The sequence below is a fragment of the Aotus nancymaae genome, unplaced genomic scaffold (genome assembly GCF_030222135.1).
Source record: "Aotus nancymaae isolate 86718 unplaced genomic scaffold, 86718_ANA_hifiasm-v0.15.2.pri h1tg000030l, whole genome shotgun sequence".
NCBI classification, from domain to species: Eukaryota; Metazoa; Chordata; class Mammalia; order Primates; family Aotidae; genus Aotus; species Aotus nancymaae.
The window spans coordinates 39510795-39528142 of record NW_026988443.1 but is presented as its reverse complement, the minus strand read 5'-3'; the positions used below and the strand labels follow the sequence as shown (position 1 = coordinate 39528142).

Sequence of the window (17348 nt, the reverse complement as noted above, 5' to 3'; positions counted from 1 at the left end):
TGCCCCCGCAGGGCTGCCTCGTTGCCAGACATGAATGGGGTCAGGTGGTCTGGGCTGCCGCCTCCAGGTTTGTGTGTGGATGCCTTTGAGGAGACTGGCCGAGACGAAGTATCACGTCACTTTAGCAACACGAGATGAAAGTCCTTTTTGAGATTGTTTTGTTCCTTGTTCCCCAGCTGCCCGATAAGAAAACTCTGGGCTGTGGTTATCAGTCACCTCCCCATCAGCAGGGGATACAGGGAAGTGGTGTGTACAGAGGCTCCCTGCCCCGCCGGGACACGCAGGGCCCCTCTCTGGGGACAAGCCTTGCCTCCGAAAAATGCAGGTGGTTAAGCCATTTATCAAAAGGATAATAAGGTAGTTTTTGTTTATTGTTTGATGATAAAATATATGAATTTCTACTTTTAAAAAAAAAAAAACTTTCCTTTTCCCCAACTAAAATACATTCTTCTTATATGGTAGGGGGCGGTACCCAAAGGAAACGCTACAAAAGAATACATGGAGAGCCTGCAGCTGAAGCCCGGGGAGGTGATCTACAAGTGCCCCAAGTGCTGCTGTATTAAACCTGAGCGCGCCCACCACTGCAGGTACGCCCCCCAGCGCCTGTCAGCATCCGCAGGATGGCCCCTAGGCGTCTCTTTCCTGGGTAGGGAGCTGAGTAAAGGGCCAGTGCCCTAGAGTCTTTTTGGGAGCTGGGAACCAGTATGGACTTGGGGATCCCCTCCTTCTTCGCTGTGGCATGACAGCCAGAGGAGGTGCTGAGGTTCCCGCCTCTGTTCCTGGCACACATGCCACAGGCCAGCATGTGTGTGCTCACAGCCCTGGGCGCATCCTGTGTGGGGCAGGAAGAGGGCTCAGAACCTTCCCCTATCTCCTGCTCTGGGGTTCTCCAGCCAGCAGAGGGGCTGTGTACGTTCGCTTTTGTTCTTACCTAGGGTGGTGGTGCAGTGCAGAGGCCAGGCTCTTTTGGACGTGCTCTATTTTTTTAAAATTTTATTTGGTGTGCTCTCAAACACCAGTTACTGTATTTTATAAAAACCCACAGTTCAGTTATCTGCCTGGCTCATGTAGCCTTCCTGGCCCTCATGCCTCACCTTTGCTGGTCTTGGTTGCATTTTATCTGCTTCTCCTAGATGTGCCAGCTCCTGACTCCTTTGTCTGCTCCTGGAGGGGCTGACCATTGATTTCACGTGCTGAAGTGTGAAAGTCTGGGTGTATTTCTCCATTCCTTGAAATAGTTGCCACACATGCCTGTACTGTGAAACTGCTGGGGTGTGGTTGCACCTAGACAGTACCTTCTCCCAAGGGTCGTGCCCTGCTCGGATAAGCTGGGTGCCATTGATGACCTCCAGTGGGAGGAAACAGATAGAGGGGTGCTGACTGCTTTATGACTGGAGTGAAAGCTTTAACAGATTCGTATCTACATAGTTTGGCCAGAAAGTGAAGAAAGACGAAATGGTGTCAGGGAGTAGATGGGTGATTATCTTGAGCTGGGGTGACTGTGGATGGGCTGAGGTTTCTTTCTGGGGTGGTGGGAATTTTTTTTTTTTCTGAGACAGAGTCTTGCTCTGTTGCCCAGGTTCAAGTGATTCTCCTCTCTCAGCCTCCTATGTAGCTGGGATTACAGGCACGCACCACCATGCCCAGCTAATTTTTTGTATTTTAGTAGAGACGGAGTTTCACCACGTTGGCCAGGCTGGTCTTGAACTCCTGACCTTGTGATCTGCCTGCCTCAGCCTCCTAAAGTGCTGGGGTTACAGGTGTGAGCCACCATGCCCAACCGAAATGTTCTAAAATTAGATGGTGATGGTCTCACAACTCCAGATAGAATAAAAATCATTGAGTTGTACAATGCAAATGAGTAAACTTTTATGATGTAATTTTTTTTTTTGACACGGAGTTTTGCTCTGTCGCCCAGGCTGAGTGCAGTGACGTGATCTTGGCTCATTGCAAACTCTGCCTCTTGGGCTCAAGCACTTCTTGTGCCTCAGCCTCCCTAGTAGCTGGGATTACTGGCGCCCCCCACCATGGCCAGCTGATTTTTGTATTTTAGTAAAGACGGGGTTTCTCCACTTCGGCCAGGCTGGTTTTGAACTCCTTATTTCAGGTAATCCACTTCTCTTAGCCTCCCAAAGTGCTGAGATTACAGGTGTGAGCCACCTCGCCTGGCCTATGGTATATAAATTATACTTCAGTATATCTGATTAACAAGATAAAATGGGAATGTTTTGGAAGTCAGGTGCTGTGGAGGTCAGGCAGGGAACCCAGGACAATGAATAGAAGCTGACGCTATGATAGCAAGTCTGCCTGGAGCAAAGCTGATGCCATAGATGTCTACTTGATGTAATTAATTGGAACAAGCTATTACTAAAAAGTAATTGGTATCCAATCAGTTATTTAAAATTGGACATACAGCGTATTTTGGGCGAAAGTAAATTACAGCTGGAAAAACAAGCTGACTTAATATATGGTTGCATGATTCAAGGTGAATATACATATTCATCAGTGAGTATGGGTTAAGTGGGAGGAATTATTTGAAGATACGAACAATGTTTCTTTCCCTAAAGGTAAAAATTCAATTTTTGTTTTTTATTGAAATAGAGTTGTAACTTGTAAGCTTGCAAGATTGGGAACATTATTGATAGGTGTCCATGATCCAGTTTTATGGGGGAGAGTGAAAACTCGTCAGGTGTGGCTCAGCCTGATCTTTCGCCTCATCCTGTTGGTCCATTGACTGTTTTCCTTAGGAAACAGGAAACATTTAATTAAAATGATAAACCCTAAAGGAATGTAGATAGTGCGTATGATTGTTTCACGTGGTATATTAGGATGTGTGTTCTGATTTCCTCCACCTTTGATTTTATTTGGTTGTGTCACTCTGGTTTCCTCAGAGCATGGAATACTGAAAATCAAACTTTTCTTTTCAGTATTTGCAAAAGATGTATTCGGAAAATGGATCATCACTGCCCATGGGTGAACAATTGTGTAGGAGAAAAGAATCAAAGATTTTTTGTGCTCTTCACTGTAAGTAAAAATACTTTTGTAGTGACTTACATTGAACTTGACATTCTGTAACTGCATCTTGCCTGGAGCAGGGAAATCTGTACCAACGTCAGACCAGTTTCTCTCCATCCTTTGCTCCAGGATTCACATTTTAATACTGTGCTGTCATGAGTAGGCAGTAGTCCCGATACATAAATGTGTTGCTTGTATTATTTTAGGTCTTCACTGTGGTTTCATTCTCTCCCAGATGTCCTCAATCACTATTGTTTATTAATAATAAGAATAGGAATCTTCCTAAACTATGTTAGAGCTTATTTCCCCATTTGTTTATTTTGAGATAGAGTTTTGCTCTTGTTGCCCAGGCTGGAGTGCAATGGCATGATCTCAGCTCACCACAGCCTCAGCCTCCTGAGTAGCTGGGATTACAGGCAGGCGCCACCACGCACTTCTGGTTTTATATTTTTAGTAGAGATAGGGTTTCTCCATGTTTGTCAAGCTGGTCTCGAACTCCCTACCTCAGGCGATCCACCTGCCTTGGCCTCCCCATGTGCTGGGATTACAGGCGTGAGTTGCTGTGCCCAGCCATTTTTTTTTTCAATAGATGGGGTTTTGCCATGTTTCCCAGGCTGGTCTCAAACTCCTGAGCTCAAGCGATTTGCCTACCTTGGCCTCCCAAAGTGCTGGGATTACAGCTGTGAGCCACCATGCCCAGCGTATTTTTTAATAAAATTATTCTACTTGGTGTTATATGATCTTGGGTAGGAAAATGTCAACTACTGCAATTTAATCCTTCCCTCATTTTTCCCTGGCAAATAAGATGAAAGTATAAAAGTGATGCTTCATCAGCCTTTGCTCCTAGAAAGACATAATTGTTTCCGTTACTAACTGGCCAGGCACGGTGTCTCATGCCTGCGCTTTGGGAGGCCAAGGCGGGCAGATCACTCGAGGTCAGTAGTTCCAGACTAGCCTGGCCAACATGGTGAAACCCCGTTTCTGCTAAAAATGCAAAACAGTTAGCCAGGTGTGGTGGTGCGCACCTGTAATCCCAGCTACTTGGGAGGCTGAGGCAGGGAGAATCGCTTGAACCCAGGAGGTGGAGGTTGCCGTGAGCTGAGACCACACAACTGCATTCCAGCCTGGGCGACAGAGGGAGACTCTGTTTCTAAAAAAATAATTTAAAAAAGTGACTAAGCAGTCTCCCCCTCGTTGTAGATGTATATAGCTCTGTCTTCAGTCCACGCTCTGATCCTCTGTGGGTTGCAGTTCATCTCCTGTGTCCGAGGGCAGTGGACTGGTAAGTTCCCTTGTCCTGCATCATTCCTGGCCATGCATGCTGTTACTGGGCGAAAGGGGAAGGCTTTAAAGGAAGAACCAGGTTTCCAATTTTCAAGGAAATCATTGCAATTATTTTAGGAATTGAATTTTAAAGAATTTAGTTAAGTTTTAACACCACCATTTTGCTAGTGTATCGAGACTGGAGGGAAATTCCTGTTGTTTTCCCCAAAGCTTGTGTCTGTTTTCTGGTCAGCTAGCTCGCCACTGTTCAAAGCAGCCTTCGCATTGTCCCTGTGAGTACCGACCCTAAGCAGGTGTCGTGAAAACAGGCGCTCATTGTCTTACCTGAGATACGCAGAGAGGTCTGGACAGCCTCATCCCACCCCAGGGAACGTGGGGAATGGACTCCTGTGAGCACTGGTCACAAGTATGGGTGCACACAACCCTTCTGGTCTGGCCTCAGTTGCTATTTAATACACAAATACAGTGTCAATGGAAACCTCAGAAAACACAGAACCTTGGAAGCCACTGGCCGGGAATTGGTGGTGTGAATTTTCCTTGGTAGGGTGGCCCTCCTCTGCTCCTTGGAGAACAGTGAATGTGCCCATTTAGAAAGCGAACAGCTCCTCCCTGCTGGAAGCTGGCCGGGGACTGGCCCTAGTGGGTTCTTCTCTGAACCGAACATTGTGCTACTCCGGGTGTTCAGGGCCAGTTATAACCAGCTTCCTCTTGTTCACAGAATGCAGTGATTTTTCACCTCCAATAACTGTAATCCTGTTGATCTTCCTGTGCCTTGAGGGTCTTCTGTTTTTCACTTTCACTGCAGTTATGTTTGGCACCCAGATCCACTCCATATGCAACGATGAGACGGTAAGTTTTGTTATCAGCCGTGTGTACTTAATACGTGGTCGAAGCTTGAGTAAATGGAAGTCCTGATGTTAACAGCAGGTGCCTGTGGACTGACTCGGGAGAGTAATGGGGCGGTCTGGATAGCTTCAGCCTTCCCTGTGTTTGCTGTTGCTTTCATTCTGCGCAGTGCCTAGTTCTAGTCTTAGTTTGATTTGTGAGTCAGCAGAGGCAGGCAGACTCCCAGCTCCCAGCGCAGTCAGTGAATTTCAAGGAATTGACAGCTTTCAGGGCCTGGCTCTGCAGGCCTGGAGCGGCGCTCAGTAGGTGTTTGTACACAGTAACTGACAGGTGCAAGATGTTGGTGCTTGGCTGGGACGGCCATTGTGGCAGTCTGGGCTGGCCGGATGGCTGCAACCAGGGTTGTGCTCACAGAGGCCATGGATGGGCGTCTGGATCGGGGTGGAGCTGGGAAGGAGAGTTCCACACTGTGCTTGACTCACAGTGCAATTCTGAGGCTCCGTGGGGTCCGCGGAGCTTCCTGGAGCCGCTGCCACTTGCTCTTCTTTCTGCTTCCAGGAAATTGAGCGATTGAAAAGTGAGAAGCCCACGTGGGAGCGGAGGCTGCGATGGGAAGGGATGAAGTCCGTCTTTGGGGGTCCCCCCTCACTCCTCTGGATGAATCCCTTTGTCGGCTTTCGCTTTAGGCGACTGCCCACGAGACCCAGAAAAGGCAGCCCGGAGTTCTCAGTGTGAGGCCTGGTTCGACAGGATGGAACTTGCTCACAGACTTCCGCTTATTTATTTGGGGTCTGAAGGGGATCGACAGCTCATCTGTGACCAACAGGGCAACTGGAACCTACACAAACCAACTGCTTGCAGCAAGCAGTTTTCTGTATTTCCAGTCACAGATGGCAGATTCTCCACACCGGAAAAGGCGCTCAGTCCCCACCTGTACAACGTCGGAAAGGTGTGTGGCCACGCAAAGAAGCCAAATGTCACGGCCTTCCTGCAGAATTAGGATTTTTGTTAAGAATACTTTGCATTTTCTAAGAAGACGTTTGGGTTATTACATGGGTTATTCAAATCCTGTGTACTGAGCTGCTGTTTCCAATCATGAAAACAGTCAGTCAGTGAACAGGCAGTCTCCGAGCAGTCATTTTCGGGGGCTCCTGCTGACCCCCTCTCAGCAGTGCACTCCCCGGACCACAGCAGGGCGTTTCCATAGAAAGACGTTTTGGTCTCCATTAGCTCTGATGCTTTGCACCGAAGTTGCAAAAGATCTGTGCACTGAACAGTGAAGGTGGCTTCCAGCACACTCCCCGCTGCCCCAGAAGAGACATCCTTTGACCCTCTCAGCAAGTTTGTGTATGCGCACGTCTGCGTGTGTGTGTGTGCGTGTGTGCATGTGTGTGTCAAAATTGCCAGTGTTGTTGAGGCAGTGTAACATTTACTGGCTGTGTACAGCAAACAAGCTATTTTTTAGAAACCGACGTTTCAGGGAAGAGGGGGGAGCGGCCGTGGGGTCCTCTCCGTGGTTACTATGAATGTATTGCTACTGGAGGACATCTCGATCCAAAGAACAGTTGTTCCTGTGCAGTCCTTCATTGCCCTCCTGTTTTAATTTTTTTAAAAAAATCTTGAGTGCTTGAGGGCCTTGGAACTGATTTTTTTTGTTCCAGCCAAATATAGCAGTTTCTAAATGGCTCCTGGGGAAAGGCAGAACCGCAGCTCAGTGACCTGATCCATTGGGCAACTCCATGCTGTTGGTGTCTGGGGCAGGGGAGGCATTCCAAGTGGAGAGGCAGGCCCCGGACCTTGGGCACCTCTGGGAAGGTGAGGGGACCATGAGGCAGCCAGCCCCTGTCAGGGGCAACTGTGCCACCACGCAGGCAGCGCTCAGGTGGGAATGGTCAGGATGGCGCCCTCCTGTTGCATTTTTTGGTTAGCTTTTATGTTTTCTCTACCCACGGCACAGGCGATAAAATAGGATCCTTGGCGTGGAGCTTAAATTTATGCCAGAAAGCCAACAGCTCCCCTCCGTGGGGACTTGCCTTAACCTTGCCTGGTTTGTACATTTTTTGACAGATGCATCAAGAAGCAATCTGTGACTGACAAAGTCCGAGGGTCTTCCTTTAAGCGTGCCCTCCATGCTGAGAGAAGCTGGCGTCTCCCTCCTGGGAACTGTTTGCCTTTCTGTTCATCTGTGAACTGTTGTTTGTTTTTAATTACTCTGTACCCCATCTGAATCAGGGCTTCTACCACTGCTGATGATGCAAAACCACAAAGGGACCTACCTGAGCCACCGTCCTAGCCAAGAGCAAGCCTGCGGGGGGTTTGGAAGTGCGCTCGGTCACCCAGTAGGGGAAGAAGTGCGTCACAGCTAGAGGGACAAAGCATAGATCGTGGGTGATCCTGGAGACAGGAGTTTCCAGAGACTGTTTTGCATATTCATTTGCACATTGTTGTCTGGGTGGGACATGTGTATGGGCTTCAGTGTGAGGCTTTTAATATGTATATCCTGTTATCAATAAAACAATTATCCAAGTGGTTGAATCCTGTGAGACTTGGCAAGTGTGTGCAAATCAAGTATACTTGACTTTTCAACCTCTTTCAATGTAACTTTTATATGAAATAAAGTAATCCATTGACAGTTCTCAAATGGTTTCCAAAGCGCCTGTTCTTCATGGATGGCAGTGTTTTCAGGGGTAGCCTTTCCGGGGTTCATGGACCCAGCCCCAGGCTGTTAAGGTTGCTCCCAGGCAGTTTCCAGAACCTCTGAATGCTTTCATGCCCAAAACGAGTGACCCAGGCGTTCGTGCACGACTCACAAATGTTGCCCGCTGAGGACTGCTGCTCTGAGGGCCGCTGCTTGTTGAACATTTAATTAGACTCCCATCGTTTTTTGTTTTGTTGTTTTGAGATGATGGAGTCTCGCTCTGTTGCCCAGGGTGGAGTGCAGTGGCGTGATCTCTGGTCACTGCAACCTCCACCTCCTGGGTTCAAGCGATTCTCCTGCCTTCGCCTCCTGAGTAGCTGGGATTACAGGCACGTGCCACCACACCAGACTGGTTTTGGTATTTTTAGTAGAGATGGGATTTCACCATGTTGGTCAGGCTGGTCTCGAACTCCTGACCACAGGTGATCTGCCCGCCTTGGCCTCCCAGAGTGCTGGGATTACAGGAATGAGCCCTGCTCAGCCAACTACCATCGTTTTAGTTCTTTTCATTGCACATTAAAATGAAAACAGTGTTTCAAAAATCTCTCTCCACAGTCCAGAATCTAAAGCACCTACAATTTGGTTTTAATTCATTGACCAAATTTGTCTGATATTTGCACTGTGAGGCAACCAAAATGCCCACTTACCTTCCAGAGGCCAGATGGTTGGTGTGTGCCACAGCCCTGCCTCGTGCATGCTGTGCCTCGGGGTGCGCGGTGGCATTCCAGACACGCAGAAAAGGGAAGGAGACTCGAACTCGGAGGCGTGGACCTGACCCGGGCCTCTGCGTGGACAGCAGCTCTCCAGCGTGTGTTTGTGGCTGTGCTGAATTTTGCTGCAATATTATTTGTATTCCTTAGATTAAGCAGGCTCATTACATAGAAGTAGGATGCTTGTATTAAAACAATATCCCCCAGATAGGAAGGTGGCTAAATCCCATCTTCTATACACATGAACTCGGCTTGGGTAAGAAAGGCAGGGAAAGTAGCTTGAAGGGTAGGTAGCCTGGGAGCTGCACACACAAAGCAGGATGCCCATAGAAAAAGTGCAAGTGCCCTACAACGTCTCCTGGGTACCCTCTTTAAAACTGCATTGCTCCTCATCCAGCTGCTAATTTTAGCCAAGACAACCTGAAGACGCCAAGGGAAAGTAGGTTGTGACAGGCCTGTGGCTGGTTCTGGGAGCTGAAAGCTGAGCCAGTATCTGAGCTATGAGAACGCGTGGCTCAGTGACCAGGCCCGATGGGCCCCTGCAAGCAGCTTCCCATCGGAAGCCAGCAAGTTTCCCAAGAAGGTTCTAGGCACAGCACATCTGCAGTTCAGAGAACACTCCGGGTTTCCTGCCTGCTCTCCCCTCCCCATTCACCAAATGTACGTATGTCCCGCATTTGGTACATGATCAAGTTTAGTTGTGATGACTGAATACTCTGCTTCTCATCTAGATAGGGGCCTCTGATTTCTTTTCTTTTTTTTTTTTTTTTGAGACAGAGTCTCGCTCTGTTGTCAGGCGCCAGGCTGGAGTGCAGTGGCAGGATCTCGGCTCACTGCAACCTCAGCCTCCCGAGTAGCTGGGATTACAGGCACGCGCCACCACACCCAGCTAATTTTTTTTTTAGCAGAGACAGGGTTTCACCATGTTGACCAGGATGGTCTCGATCTCTTGACCTCGTGATCTGCCCGCCTCGGCCTCCCAAAGTGCTGGGATTACAGGCATGAGCCGCCGCGCCCGGCCTGGGGCCTCTGATTTCTTTGTCTAACCTTTTGCTTTTACAGAGGTGAAGCTGCCTCTTGGGCACCCATTCCAGCTGTCACTGAGTGCCTGCAGCCAAGCCAGCCTCTGCCACAGGCATCAACCTGCCACCACCCCCATTCCCTGCTGAGATGACCTGGCTTCTCCAGGGTCACCGGGTTCAGAGCGTGGCCTTTCTGTGCTTCCAGATCCTCCCAGTGGTACAGCATGCTCCCGGGGAGCTGGTGGAGAAGGGGTGCCTTATTATTCAAGTCTCCAGTATTTTGGCCCACCTAAAACTGCCTTATTCTACCTCACCTTTGGTTGATGGCGTAGGTAAATACTTTACACTCAGCCTGAGTGTATTTCACCATCTTCCGGCTCCCAGAGCAGCCATGGAGAGCCCATACTCTCCTGCTCCCTGTGCTATGTGACTGAATCTTTTTTTTTTTTTTTTTTGAGACAAGGTCTTGCTCTGTCACCCAGGCTGGATCTAAGCCCAGGCTGGAGTGCAGTGGCGTGATCTCAGCTCATTGCAACCTCCCCCTCCTGAACTCAAGCAATCTCATTCTTCAGCCTCCTGAGTGGCTGGGACTACAGGCGCTTGTCACCACACCCAGATAACATTTTTGTATTTTTGGAAGAGACAGGGTTTCGCCATGTTGCCCACGCTGGTCTTGAACTCCTGACCTCAAGGGGTCCACCCGCCTCGGCCTCCCAAAGTGCTAGGATTGTAAGTGTGAACCATCACGCCCGGCCCACATCCTGTCTTTAGTTCTTGGGCCTCAGCTCTCCCCTGGCTGTGCTGGTGCTGGGTAGAGCCTTTCCCCCTGACACTCAGCTTTCTGCTTCTGGCAGATGTCCCGTGTTATGCCTTTGGGCATCCCGTTTTCTCCATTTCCTTTCTTTTCTAACTTTAAAATTACATGTTGAACCGTCTACAGTGATCCTCCAATTTTCTTATTGTACACTCTGTTTTCTGGAAAATCTTTTTACCTTTGCTTTAAAATTTTTTTTTTTTTTTTTTTTTTTTAAGATTCAGGTCTTGCTCTGTCCCTCAGGCTGGAGTGCAGTGGCAGGATCTCTGCTCACTGCAACCTCTGGCCTATCAAGTTCAAGCAATTCTCCTGCCTCAGCCTCCTGAGTAGCTGGGATTACAGGCATGTGTCACCAAGCCCAGCTAATTTTTGTATTTTTAGTAGAGATAGGATTTCACTATGTTGGCCAGGCTTGTCTTGAACTTCTGGCATCAAGTAATCTGCCCGCCTAGGCCTCCCAGAGTGCTGAGATTACAGGTGTGAGCCACTGTGCCCCACCCAGCTTTGTCTTCTAGCTCTTCTACTGGATGTTTTTAAAACTTCACGCTATGGTCGTTTTAATTTCAAGAAGCTTTTTCTTTTCCTTTGCGGTTCTGGGGAAACAGCATCCTGGGTTCGTCTGTAGCTGCCCCACCATTCCCTGACTGTAAGGATGCTGGGGTCTGGTTGTGAGTGTCCCCTGCTTCCGGGGTGCTCTGTCCCAGCCTCCTCACCCCACATTCTCACCTCTGCCTATTCTCTGGCTCTCCTCTCAGAAGCTGTCCTCCGTGTACACCAGTCCACTGTCTGGCAGGGCCGTCGGGGGAGCCAGCTTTTCCAGGAGGAGGCCCCCATCTCCTGACTAGAGGACTGGCTGCTGGCTTTTCTTTTTTTGAAGACGAAGTCTCACTCTGTAGTCCAGGCTGGAGGGCAGTGGCATGATTTCAGCTCCCCGCAACCTCCATCTCTTGGATTCAAGTGATTCTCCTGCCTCAGCCTCCAGAGTAACTGGGATTACAGGTATGCACCACAGCACCTGGCTATTTTTTGTGTTTTTAGTAAAGATGGGGTTTCACCATGTTGACCAGGCTAGTCTTGCCTGACCTCAGGTAACCTGCCCACTTCAGCCTCCCAAAGTGCTAGGATTATAGGTGTGAGCCACCACCCCCGGCAGCTGCTGGCTTTTCTGGGGCTCAGTAGACAAGGGCCCAGAACCTTCGCTGGGCACTTAACAGACTGGCCCCTCTCCTTTTCTGCTCGAGTAGTGCCTGTTGTCCTTGACTCTGTGATCTTCCAGGAATAAGCTGCCCCTCTCCTTTGGGGCCCAGGGGTGGTGCCTAGGAGTCTGACTTCCTCCTCCAGAAAATGTTCCCCATCCTTCATATCCGGGAACCACTTGTCAAGCTCTGGTCTTCCTTGGCATTCCCTCATGTCCCTGGGAGACAGTGTGACCGAGGTGGTCATTTCACAGGTGGGGAAATGGAAGCCAAGCAGCCTTCTGACATGCCCAGCTGGGTGGGTGACAGAGCTGACCTCTCCTGGCATACCAGCCCACGCTCAGGAGAAAATTTCCCCAAATACTCACGACAGCCCTTGTTCATGGAAAACCTGCCTGTCCTGTGCTATGATTTAACACGCATAGTTTCCCTTAATTCTTGCAATCATCACCATCTCATAGATGGAGAAACTGAGGCTGAGAGGGGTTGCTCAGGGACCCACAGGTAGCAAACAATGATCATGTTATATTTACACTGTCAACATTAGCTGCTTAATAATCGCACCATTACTAATAATGTGAACAACTGTAACAGGGACTTCCCTTCAACTCACCTGATCATCCAGAAGCACACAGCTCCATGGGGGCCAAGAGCTGCCACTTTGTGGATTTGCACACGTCACTGTGGGTGGCCACATGGGAGGTGGGGGCCAGGAGAGGGGCAAACCCTGCAGTAAGACAAGAGGTCGGCACCTGAGCATGCGCCTGCATGACGGCCACCAGGGGGCGCCACGAGACAGCAAATGCCCACCCACTACTCAGGCCGCGTGAACAAGTTCACCCACGGCTGGCTCCTCTGCTCAGTATGTCCACAGATATTTACAGAGGCCTCTGCCCTCAATAGACACTAATTAGCTGGGTGCGGTGGCTCACACCTGTACTCCTAACACTTGGGAGGCTAAGGCAGGTGGATCACTTGAGGTCAGGAGTTTGAGACCAGCCTGGCCAATGTGGCGAAACCTCGTCTCTACTAAAAACACAAACATTAGCTGGACATGGTGGCTGATGTTTTTAATTCTAGAAACTCAGGAGGCTGAGACAGGAGAGTCGCTTGAACCCAGAAGGCAGAGGTTGCAGTGAGCCAATGCCCTCCAACCTGGGTGAACCGAGTGAGACTCAGTCTCGAAAGAAAAAAAAAGACACTAATAGAAAAAAATTAAATATGCAATTTGTAGACTGTGATTTCTGCTGTGAGTGTTGAGAACAGGAGATGTTCGCCATCAAGGTGGATACTGTGGAGGAGGAGTTGTCAGAGAGGGGCCCTGAGGGGAGGCGAGGGGCCTGCAGCTGTGGTTACCGTCCATGCAAAGGTCCTGGGGCAGGGAAGGCCTGGGTTTGTTGCAGTACACTTCTGTGGGCAGCTAGTTTTAGTCTCTGTAATGTCAATGTGGAGTCAGAACTGGTTAAGACCCCAGAAAGCTGGGGCTCTAAGCTGCAGAATTCATCCAGCTTTGCCTGCCAGGCTCGGAGAAGGTGCTGAGGGGTTAACACCACACACAGGGTCAGCAGGTCACCAGGAGAGACACTACGCTGGGTTTCTTAAGAGATGGGGTAGCCGTTCCCCCAAAGCGTAGGAGCAAAGCAAAATGTGGCTTTCTAAGAAAAGCGACTTCAAAGACCTTTCCCTCTTGGGTGTGTTGTGAGGGCTTCTCAGGTGGGAACGCTGAGGTCAGCGGAGGAGGGGTGGAGGGGTGGTGTGAGAGGCTGGGAGGGGTCTGTGCATGGCCTTTCTTTGCCTCTGTTGGGTGAGGCCCCGCCATCTGCAGCACCAGGGGACACTTGCTTGTTGGGTGGCCTGGAAGGCTGGCCATAGACCAGCTCCATGGAGAGCTTGGGAAGCCCTCACCTGCAGCCACCAGCACTAGGAAGCTCCCTGTTCTGACCAATCAGTGTGCCGCCCCAGAGAAGCAGGGAGGGGTGGGACTGTGGCTGGGTCCCTGGGGTCAGAGCAGCACCTGCAGGGGCTCTTGCTTTATATAGCCAGGCAGAGCAACCCCACACAGACACACATGTGTGGTTCAAGTGGCCCTGCTCCAGCCAGGCCAGAGATAAGCAGCCAGGACTCTCCCTGCACCCCCTCCCCTCCCCTGGGCTCTGGGTGTGACGAGTGGGAGCTGGGAGGGTTTCCCTCCCTCAACACGTCCCTTCACATGATGGCTCATACCTGTAATCCCAGCACTTTGGGAGACAGAGGTGAGCAGATCACCTGAGGCCAGGAGTTCAAGACCAGCCTGGCCAACATGGTGAAACCCCATCATTACTAAAAATGCAAAAATTAGCCAGGTGTGGTGGTGTATGCCTGTACTCCCAGATACTTGGGAGGCTGAGGCAGGAGAATCGCTTGAACCCAGAAGGCGGAGGTTGTAGTGAGCCACCATGCCACTGCACTCCAGCCTGGGCAACACCAAGACTCTGGAAAAAGACCAAACCAAAAAAGAAAATGCAACATCCCTTCCTTTCCCACCCTCAGCCTCTGACTGCCCCACCAGAGCGTCACATCTAACTGGAGGAAGGCTCGTACCGAGGCTGTTATCAGTCCCCTGCACCTTAGTGTGAATGAACTTGCTGGTTTTCTTTAGAACAGTGGCTTTCAGCCCATTCCCCTCCCTGGACCAGGAGCATCAGCATCACCAGGAACTTCTTAGAAATGGAAATTCTCAGCCCTGCCCCAGACCTCTCCCACCAGAAACTCTGACGGCCGCCCAGTGATATGTGTTTTAACAACACGCTCTAAGTTGAGAATCAAAGCTCTGGGACCCAGGACTGGAAACAGTAGGGGATTCCTGAGTGGAGGGGGACAGGGTTTTCAAGCTCAATGCAACCAGAAACCACCAAATCTGGTCATCTGCTGGCTATTCAGGATCCCAGCACCAGACTCAGCAGCTGTGAGGCCCGGAGCAGGTCACCTCCCACCTCGGCATCTGTTTGCTCATCTGTAAAATGACAACTTCTGCCTCATGCAGCTGCTGGGAGGATTAACAAGAACGAATCCTGAAGGGTGAGAAGATGCTTGGCACATAGTACGTGCTCAAGAAATGATAAGGACTGGCCGGGCGTGGTGGCTTATGCCTATAATCCCAGCACTTTGGGAAGCTGAGGCGGGTGGATCACAAGGTCAAGAGATGGAGACCATCCTGGTCAACATGGTGAAACCCCGTCTCTACTAAAAATACAAAAATTAGCTGGGTGTGGTGGCGCATGCCTGTAGTCCCAGCTACTCGGGAGGTTGAGGCAGGGGAATTACTTGAAACCAGGAGGTGGAGGTTGCGGTGATCTGCGATTGTGCCATTGCACTCCAGCCTGGGTAACAAGACCGAAACTCCATCTCAAAAAAAAGAAACGATAGGAACTATCATGGGATGGGCTGCGTAGGGGCTTGGCAGCCGGGCCGGGCGGCGAGGCAGACCCATGGAGAGGGCGGGAAGCCTCACTCCCTGCTCGTCTTGTTTACCCTTTACTTGTATTTTTGGGATAGCGTGGTGCTCGCAGTTAGGATGGTCTAGCAGTTTTTTGTGGGTTTTTTAAAAAAAACAAACAAAAACATAACCAACCAAACAAAACCAAGTCCATTTATAACGAGATCCGCCAGAGTAAACATTTACGATCTCCCCAGAAAGCGTGCTCTCAGTGGCAGGAGGCCTGTGGGCTTTTAAAAGGCTGAAGCTCTTGTCTTTTACAACCACCAACATCTTGGTGTTTGTCTGGAGCTTTTCTCTCTGCCTGGAGGGACTTTTCCATCTGTCCTCCCTTCTCCCAGTAAACCCCAAGGAGGTGAGGGGTGGCGGTCTCCCGGGTGCGTGGACCGAGCACGCGGATGCTCCACCCCAGGTCAGCTTGGGTTAAGACTGCCAGCTGGTAGCTGAGACCTGCACTTGCCTCCAATGGCGCTGACAGAATACCTTTAGTCAGCTGCTAAGATCTATAAGTCAGGAGATTTCACCGTGAAATTCAGATTTGCTGCTTCCCAGGGGCCCGATTCTTCTGGCCAAACTGGCTGGCACCGGGGGCTGTGCCTGTGCACACCCGCCCAGGACAGCATTTCGCTATTAGAAAAATAATGCACTGAGGTAAAATTCACATGACTTAAGAGCAAGTAATTTAAACCCAACAAGTCAATTTAAACCCAGCAAGGCACTTAATGTCATATATTTGCAATCTCGTACAAGCTCCGTCCTATCTAGTTCCAAAACATTTGAATCATTCCCATTAGCGGTCAGTCCCTATTCCCCCTCCTCCCCACTCCCCCGGGCCCTGCCGCCACTCATCCACTCTCTATGAATCTGCGTGTTATGGATATTTCATCTCAATGGAATCTTGCAAAATGTGTCCTTCTGTGTCTGGCTTCTTTCACTCCGCATTACGCTTTCAGGTTCCACCCACGTGGCAGTGCATGTCTAGACTTCATTCCTTTTTTTTTTTTTTTTTGAGACGGAGTCTCACTCTGTTGCCTGGGCTGGAGTGCAGTGGCATGATCTCGGCTCACTGCAACCTCCGCCTCTCAGGTTCACGCAATTCTCCTACCTCAGCCTCCCAAGTAGCTGGGATTACAGGCTGCGCCACCATGCCCGGCTAATTTTTGTATTTTTAGTAGAGACAGGGTTTCACCATATTGGCCAGGCTGGTCTTGAACCCCTGACCCCTTGATCTGCCCGCCTCAGCCTCCCAAAGTGCTGGGATTACATGTGTGAGCCACCACACCCAGCTGAAAAAAAGCTTTTGACTTTTCACTTTGAAATAATGTCAGACTTACAAAAAAGTTGCAAATATAGAAGAGATTTCCTACGTGCCCTTTATGCAGCATTCCCCCATTTTTTAATCATCCAGTCCAAAATGTCAAGTGTCCCCAAACGCTAATGTCTCATCTAACCACTGGGTAATTATTTTTTTAAGATAGTGTCTTGCTCTGTCGCCCAGGCTGGAGTGCAGTGGCGTGATCTCAGCTCACTGCAACCTCTGCCTCCCAGGTTCAAATGATTCTCCTGCCTCAGCCTCCTGAGTAGCTGGGACTATAGGCATGCACCACCATGTTCAGCTCATTTTTGTTGTTGTTTTTTTGAGATGGAGTCTTACTCTGTCACCCAAGCTGCAGTGCAGTGGCACGACTGTGGCTCACTGCAACCTTCGCCTCCTGGTTTCAAGTGATTCTCCTACCTCAGCCTCCCGAGTAGTTGGGATTATAGGCATGCACCACCACACCCAGCTAATTTTTGTATTTTGAGATGGAATTTTACCATGTTGGCCAGGCTGGTCTCGAACTCCTGACCTCAGTTGATCCACCCGCCTTGACCTCCCAAAGTGCTGGGATTACAGGTGTGAGCCACCGTGCCTGGCCTAACCCCTGGGCAATTATTGAAACTAGAAAGCTGGCATGGAGGCACCACTGTCAACCTGTCCACAGCCTTTTCCAGATGTCACTATTCTCCCTCGGTGCCCTTCTCCTGGGCTTGTTGCATTGTGTGTCTGTGACTGTGTGTGTACATGATTGTGCATGTGCGTGATTGTGTGCGTGATTGTATGTGCCTGATTGTGCGATGAGATTGTGAGATTTTGGGTGCAGTTGTGATTGTGTGCATGATTTTGTGTTTGTGTGCTTGTGTGTACATGATCGTGTGATTGTATATGTGTCATTGTGTGTGATTGTGCATGATTTTGCGTGAATGTGTGATTTATGTGACTGCGTGACTGCACAATTATGTGTGTGCAA

General features: G+C 49.9%; 2 protein-coding genes across 9 annotated transcripts in view; one reads left to right on the top strand and one right to left on the bottom strand.

Moving 5' to 3' along the window:
- Positions 1-7680, top strand: part of ZDHHC7 (zinc finger DHHC-type palmitoyltransferase 7) — a 40212-nt gene extending 32532 nt beyond the window's left edge. For all 8 annotated transcript variants that reach the window (XM_012466122.2, XM_012466115.2, XM_064383370.1 and 5 more), the window contains 5 exons: positions 463-587; positions 2928-3024; positions 4216-4297; positions 5018-5148; positions 5704-7680. In XM_012466122.2, coding sequence (XP_012321545.1) covers positions 463-587; positions 2928-3024; positions 4216-4297; positions 5018-5148; positions 5704-5880 — 612 coding nt within the window. In that variant the 3' untranslated portion in view covers positions 5881-7680. The remainder of the gene's footprint in view (positions 1-462; positions 588-2927; positions 3025-4215; positions 4298-5017; positions 5149-5703) is intronic.
- The window catches only part of CRISPLD2 (cysteine rich secretory protein LCCL domain containing 2), a 156407-nt gene continuing 141621 nt past the window's right edge, over positions 2563-17348 (bottom strand). The window contains exons 20-23 of the mRNA XM_064383365.1: positions 12199-12312; positions 11116-11291; positions 8491-8678; positions 2563-4744 (exon numbers count right to left, since the gene is read on the bottom strand). The gene's annotated coding sequence lies outside the window, so the exon portion shown is untranslated. The remainder of the gene's footprint in view (positions 4745-8490; positions 8679-11115; positions 11292-12198; positions 12313-17348) is intronic.